General features: G+C 46.8%; 1 protein-coding gene across 4 annotated transcripts in view; it reads right to left on the bottom strand.

The window, feature by feature from the left end:
* The window catches only part of WASHC2C (WASH complex subunit 2C), a 123,186-nt gene extending 116,250 nt beyond the window's left edge, over nucleotides 1–6,936 (bottom strand). For 3 of the 4 annotated variants that reach the window (XM_073596530.1, XM_073596529.1, XM_073596528.1), the window contains exon 1: nucleotides 6,613–6,936. In XM_073596530.1, coding sequence (XP_073452631.1) covers nucleotides 6,613–6,723 — 111 coding nt within the window. In that variant the 5' untranslated portion in view covers nucleotides 6,724–6,936. The remainder of the gene's footprint in view (nucleotides 1–6,612) is intronic. The other variant, XM_073596527.1, reaches the window with a different exon arrangement.
* Nucleotides 6,937–7,819: the final 883 nt, after the last annotated feature.

The following is a 7,819-nucleotide window of genomic DNA, read 5'->3' on the forward strand; positions in this document are numbered from 1 at the left end:
GGCCATTACTCCATACTCATACCCTTAGACCTCTCTGCTGCCTTCGACACAGTTGACCACCTGATCCTCCTAAGCAAACTACACTCCCTCCTTCCTATCTCAGCGCACTTTCAGTGTCACTTACAACTCCATCTCCTGCGCCTCTCTCTGTTGGGGTACCCCAAGGCTCCGTCCTTGGGCCCCTCCTATTTTCGCTCTATACCTCTTCCCTGGGCCAGTTGATAACCTCCCATGGCTTCCAATACCACCTCTACGCCGATGACACACAGATCTATCTCTCCACTCCTCAACTCATCACCTCGATCTCCTCACGGATCTTAAACTTACTGAATGACATATCGGTATGGATATCACACCACTTTCTCAAACTCAATCTTTCTAAAACTGAGCTTGTTATATTTCCTCCTTCCCGGTCATCCCCCATGACTTTGCCATTAAAGTGGATGTAAACCTGAATTTTTTTTTTTTTTTTTTTTTTTTGATACCATACTGTAGAGTATAAGATTTCCTATCATTTGAGCCCAGTCTTGCCACACATAGTTAATCCATCTCTGAGCAATCCTCTTATTGTTCAGCGAGATAAATCTTAACAAACTGAGAAAAACTTTGTCAAATCCTCCCCCTTGCTGTGAGTGACAAGTGATTTACATATCTCGTGCACTAGCCTAAGACATGCATTATTTTTTATATTTTCTCACACTCCTTTCTTCAGCAGCTCTGCAAGGATTGGCTGTTCCACACCTCAGCATAATTTGGCATGCTGAAGTCATGTGATCATAGTAGAAGTTCAGTGTTAGAAACACACAGGAGAAATGCATATTGACAAGGGGAGTGTAGAGGTGGGCGGGGAGTCTACTGACATCACGACTCCACCCACCGAGCTCCAGACAACAGACCCACCCACAGAATCTGCAGTTTTTCGGGTCTAATAACAGACAGAGGGGAGACATTTGACAGGTAAGGATACATGCAGGAGGCATGTATATCCTTATAGATAAACCCTATGGCAGTAGTTTAGAAAGGATGACATTGGGTTTACATCCACTTTAAGATCAACAGCACAACCATTGGTCCCTCCACACATTCAGGGTGCTGGGTGTAATCCTTGACTCTGACCTCTCCTTCAGCCCTCACATCCAATCACTGGCTAAATCCTACCACCTTAACCTCCACAATATCTCCAGAATTCGACCCTTCTTGACTAATGACACCACAAAACAAACTTATTCACTCCTTGATTATTTCCCACATTGACTGCTGCAACTCTATCCTTAATGGCCTACCCTTAAGCAGGATATCCCCCTTTCAGTCTATTATGAATGCTGCTGCTAGACTAATACACCTCACCAACCAATCTGTGACTGCTGCCCCTTTCTGCCAATCCTTTCACTGGCTTCCCCTACCCCACCATATAAAATTCATAATGCTAACCACAACATACAAGGCCATCCACAACATTGCCCCCAGCTACATCACCAACCTCATCTGCAGATATTGCCCTAATCGTCCCCTTCGCTCCTCCCAGAATCTCCTGCTTTCTAGCTCCCTTGTTACCTCCTCTCATGCTCGCCTTCAGGACTTCTACAGAGCCTTTCCCATCCTGTGGAACTCCCTGCCCCAGTATATCCGATCAGCCCCTAACCTGGCCACCTTTAGGAGATCCCTGAAAACTCACTTATTCAGGAAAGCATATCCTGAAAACTCACTTATTCAGGCACCCACCTAACAACCCCATCAAATCATTCCCTGCATCTATTACATTTTGTACCACCACCCCATCCCTTTAGAATGTAAGCTCTATGAGCAGGGCCCTCCTACCCCTTCTGTATTGAACTGTACTGTAATTGTGCTGTCCCCCCTCTACATTGTAAAGCGCTGCGTAAACTGTTGGCGCTATATAAATCATGTATAATAATAATAATAATAATAATAATAATAATAATAATCACAACTCTGCCCACTGAGCTCCGACAAAGAGACCCAACCACCAATTCCAGCGTTTTGCAGGGCTCCTACTGCTGAAGGGGGTGACATATGCAAGGAAGGGATACATACAGGTGGCTTGCATGTATATATACATTATACATTAATACTGTGCCATTAGTTTATATTTGGTGAGTGGTGGTACATCCACTTTAACCACTTCAGCCCCGGAAGGATTTGCCCCCTTAACCACTTCAATACCAGGCACTTAGTCACCTTCCCGCCCAGGCCAATTTTCAACTTTCAGCGCTGTCGCAATTTGAATGACAATTGCGCGGTCATGCAACACTGTACCCAAACAATTTTTTTATCATTTTGTTCCCACAAAGAGCGCTTTCTTTTTGTGGTATTTGATCACCTCTGCGGTTTTTATTTTTTGCGCAACAAATAATAAAAGACCGAAATTTTTTTTTTAAACAAAAACAAGTTTTTCCTTGTTTCTGTTAAAATTTTTTGTAAATAAGTACGTTTTCTTCTTTAATGATGGGTACTGATATGGCTGCACTGACGGGCACTGATACGGCAGCACTGATACGTGGCACTGATGGGCACTCATAGGTGGCATTGACTGGTACTTATGGGTGGCACGGATGGGCACTGATAGGTGGGCACCGATGGACACTGATGGGTGGCATTGCTGGGCATAACTGAAATATAATGGTGCCAATCAGTGCCCATTTGTGGGCACTGATTGGGCACATGTGGATGGCCATGGGGTACATACCTGGCCATCCACATGTTGCCCCCTTCCCTGGTGGTCCTAGTGGCGTCCCTGGTGGTCCAGTGTGGTCATCTGAAGGGGGCTTCGCTGATAAACAATCAGCGCAGACCCCCCCCCCCCCAGTCAGCAGAGCCGCCGAACGGCTCCTCTACTCGCGTCTGTTAGACGCGAGTGAGGAAAAGCCAATCAACGGCTCTTCCTATTAACATCGTGATCAGCCGTGATTGGCGGAGGCTCTTTAGAGCGGTGTGTCAGACTGACACACCGCTCCACCAATCGCCGCGTTGCACGCGCGGTGGCATGTTATCCTGCTGGACGTCATATGACGCCCAGTCAGGATAACGGAACCACCGCCCGGCCTTCAATCTGCTATAGGCCGGGCGGGAAGTGGTTAATGACCAGTCCATTTTTTTGCCATACGGCACTGCGTCTCTTTAACTAACAATTGCGTGACGTACTCAAACAAAATTTATGTCCTTTTATTTCCCACAAACAGAGCTTTCTTTTGGTGGCATTTGATCACCTCTGCGGTTTTTATTTTTTGCGCTATAAACAAAAAAAGAGCAACAATTTTGAAAAAAAAAAACCTTTTACTTTTTGCTATAATAAATATTCAAAAATGTCTTCATCAGTTAAGGCCAATATGTATTTCTACATATTTTTGGTAAAAAAAAAAAAAATAATAATATCACAATAAGTGTATATTGATTGGTTTACGCAAAAGTTATAGCATCTACAAAATAGGGGATTTATTTATGGCATTTTTATTATTTTTTTTTTTTTTTTTTTTACTAGTAATGGCGGTGATCAGCAATTTTTAGCGGCTGCGACATTGCAGCGGACAGGTTGGACACTCTTTTGGGACCAGTGACATTTATACAGCGCTGAGAGCTAAAAATAGCTACCGATTACTATATAAATGTCATTGGCAGCGAAGGGGTTAACACTAGGGGGCGATCAGGGTGTTAAGTGTGTCCTAAGGAGGTGTTTCTAACTGTGGGGGGGGTGGGGGGGGTGGAAGTGTAGTGACTGGAGGAGAGATCGCTGTTCCTAATCGCTAGAAACAGCAGATCTCTCTCTCTCTCCCCCTCCTCCTCCCCTGTCAGAACGGGGATCTGTTTGTTTACATACACAGTTCTGGCTCTCTGTGGAGCGATCGCGGGTGGCCAGTGGACATCACGGCCGCCGGCCATGCGCATCAGCTCCGGCGTCGCCGTGTGCGCGCGCCCCCTATACCTCTTAAAGCAGCCGACGTACACCTACGGCAGTTTGCGCAGCCGTGCTAAACGGTGACTGGTCGGCAAGAGGTTAAAGACAGACTATTTCTGACACTTGTTGCTTACAAGTTAAAATCAGTATTTTTTGCTAGAAAATTACTTAGAACACACACATATATATATTTACTATTTAGCAGAGACCCTAGAGAATAAAATGGCGGTTGTTGCAATATTTTATGTCACACTGTATTTGCGCACTGTTTATTTTTATTTTTTTTAATTCAATGAAGTGTATTTTTTCCCAAAAAGTTGCATTTGTTCTTTCAAATGCAACTTTTTGGGAAAAGATACACTTCATTGAATTTAAAAAAAATAAACAAACAGTAAAGTTAGCCCATTTTTTTTTTTTTTTTTTTAATGTGAAAGATGTTACGCAGAGAATCGTGATCTTTATTCTAAGCAAAAAATTGTGATTTTCATTTTATCTAGAATCGTGCACTTCTAATTGAAAGTAAAAACCCAAATATTGAGTTGTCCCCAGAAAAGTAAGAGAGAGGAAATCTTACAATGGGGACATTAATTCTGGTGACCTGGGGGGCCCTAAGGAATTCACTTAAAGCGGCTGTACACCCTGTACAACCACTTTTACCTACATGTAAGTCTATATTAACCCTTTCATGACTAAGCCTATTTTTGAAATTTGGTGTTTACAAGTTAAAATCCGTATTTTTTGCTAGAAAATTACTTAGAACCCCCAAACATTATATATATTTTTTTAGAAGAGAGTCTAAAGAATAAAATGGCGATTGTTGCAATATTTTTTATCACACGGTATTTGTGCAGCGGTGTTTTAAACGCAAATTTTTGGAAAAGTGACACTTTCATGAATTTTAAAAAATCCAAACAGTAAAGTTACCCCAATTTTTTTGTATAATGTGAAAGATGATGTTACGCCGAGTAAATAGATACCAAACATGTCACCCTTTATAATTGCACGCACTCGTGGAATGGCGACGAACTACGGTACCTATGAATTTCCATAGGCGACGCTTTAAAAATTTTTTACGGTTACCAGGTTTGAGCTACAGAGGAGGTCTAGGGCTAGAATTATTGCTCTCGCTCTGACGATCGCGGCGATACCTCACATGTGTGGTTTGAACACCGTTTACATATGCGGGCGCGACTTCCGTATGCGTTTTCTTCGCTGCGCGAGCTCGCGGGGACGGGGGCGCTTTAAAAATTTTTTTTATTTATTTATTTTATTTATTTTTGTACTTTTATAAATTGTGTTTAAAATTTTTTTTTTTTTTTTTACTTTTATTGCTGTCACAAGCAATGTAAACATCCCTTGTGACAGTAATATGTGGTGACAGGTACTCTTTATGGAGGGATGGGGGGTCTAAAAGACCCCCCATCCCTCCTTTACACTTCAAAGTATTCAGATCGCCGAAAACGGCGATTCTGAATACTGTGTACTTTTTTAAATTCGGCGCCATTGGCAGCCGAGTAAACGGGAAGTGACGTCATGACGTCGCTTCCGCGTTTACAATTAGAAGGCTGGAACGAAGCTGCTCACAGCTTCGTTCCAGCCCGCCCCCAGCCGCCGGAGATTCCCGAATGGACACCGGGCCTCCCGATCGCACGGGAGGCCCGGTAACAGCGGCGGGAGGGGGGGGATGTCCCCTCCCGCTCCTCCGGTATAACAGCCGAGCGGCTTTTAGCCGCATCGGTTGTTATATTCGGGTAGCCGATCGCCCGCTGAAAACAACGGTACCGGGATGATGCCTGCAGCTGCGGGCATTATCCCGGTATAACCCCGGAAAGCCGAGGACGCATATGTGCGTTCGGTCGGCGGGAAGGTGTTAAGGCTTACCTGGAGGTGCTTGGAATATCTCCTAAACCTCCACAGTTTAGGAGATATTTACTAAAAAGCCGAGCGCTGATGTCATCGCTGCATGCGCCCTTTAGAATGACTGGCGGCTCCTGCGCGCATGCACAGAAATGACATCACGCGACTCTGGCCAGTCACAGAGCCGGAGTTCGCGGCACCGGAAGGAAGAGAGGCGAAGATGGACACCCCATGCTAGTGGGGGCAACAGAGACATTGCGGGCTTTGGTGTCAGGTAAGTGACACATAATGGGCTACTATGCGATGCGCAGTAGCCCATTATGCTTTACCCTTGCAGGGAAATAAAGGAAGTAAAACCCACCAGAGTTTACTTCCTCTTTCATTTACACGGATTTCCTCTCACTTCCTGATTGGCTTTGGGACCGGAAGGGAAATCCCTGCAATGGGACACAGATGGCAAAAATATCCGACAGGGGTTATAACCCTCCCTTGCTTTATCCAAAATGAAAAAAAAAAGTTTTATCTATAGTTCTACTCGAATGCTTCGGCTAATCGGTGTATATCTCTCCAAAGATGAGATGCTAAGCAGTCGGTGGTTTTACATTCAGAGGGACCAGCAGATATAGCACTGTGATGTCACCGCGCTGGCGGTTCATTGACGTACACCTGGGATGTATATAATGCCTTTCACCCAGGATACACTGATCACAGGTGCAATGCTCTGCAGACCTCACTGGAAACATTTTAGTATTTTATGAATGTGTTCCATTTGTATAAAAATGTCTTTCTTCTGGCTGATTAGAGAGCAGTGATGAGGTGTAGTCCAGGCACACAGCACTCACCCCAGCATCGGCCCCCAGTGACCAGCTGTGACTGCTCCTCCTGATCTCCTCCAGGCTCCATGGTCTCTCCCACACCGCCTCCTCCCCGATGGAGCTCACAGGGCCGTTCATCTCGGATCACACCGACAACGATCAGCCTCGCATTACACAACACTCCGCTCTACTCTCACACAGCTACCATGTTGATGCAACTCAGCTGACCCGCATCACGTGACCTGATTCCGCCATGTGATAGGACTGGGAGAGAACACCGGAAGCTGAATGCAGACGGCTGCTGACACTGAGCCCGCCCGTATAGCGCGTCCCCGCCGCTCCTAGCCGACACTGACCCCGCCCTTACAGCGCGTCCTCGCCGCTCCTAGCCGACACTGAGCCCGCCCCTGTAGCGCGTCCCCGCCGCTCCTAGCCGACACTGAGCCCGCCCCTGTAGCGCGTCCCCGCCGCTCCTAGCTGACACTGACCCCGCCCTTACAGCGCGTCCTCGCCGCTCCTAGCCGACACTGAGCCCGCCCCTGTAGCGCGTCCCCGCCGCTCCTAGCTGACACCGCGCACAGCTGAGGGCTTGTGCAGGGCGACCAGTTTGTAGAATAACAAAATATTATTGAAGAAAATGTGGTGTTGGTTTAGAGCCCTTGCACACTGGGGCGGGGGGCGGCGTCGGCGGTAAAACGCCGCTATTATTAGCGGCGTTTTACCGTCGGTATGCGGCCGCTAGCGGGGCGGTTTTACCCCCCGCTAGCGGCCGAGAAAGGGTTAAATACCACCGCAAAGCGCCTCTGCAGAGGCGCTTTGCCGGCGGTATAGCCGCGCCGTCCCATTGATTTCAATGGGCAGGAGCGGTAAAGGAGCGGTATACACACCGCTCCGAAGATGCTGCTGGCAGGACTTTTTTTACCGTCCTGCCAGCGCATCGCTCCAGTGTGCAAGCCCTCGGGGCTTTCACACTGGGATGACAGCAGCGGCACTTTCGGGGCGGTTTGCAGGCGCTATTATTAGCGCAATAGCGCCTGCAAACCACCCCAGTGTGCAAGGGCTCTTACTAAAGTCCTGTTCATATTTTCCCGTAGCGTTGCGTTTATGTGCCATTGACCCGAACATTACCCATAAGAGCCCTTGCACACTGGGGCGGTTTGCAGGCGCTATTGCGCTAATAATAGCGCCTGAAAACCGCCCCGAAAGTGCCGCTGCTTTCATTCTAGTGTGAAAG

This window comes from Aquarana catesbeiana, linkage group LG08 (genome assembly GCF_042186555.1).
Source record: "Aquarana catesbeiana isolate 2022-GZ linkage group LG08, ASM4218655v1, whole genome shotgun sequence".
Taxonomy (NCBI): domain Eukaryota; kingdom Metazoa; phylum Chordata; class Amphibia; order Anura; family Ranidae; genus Aquarana; species Aquarana catesbeiana.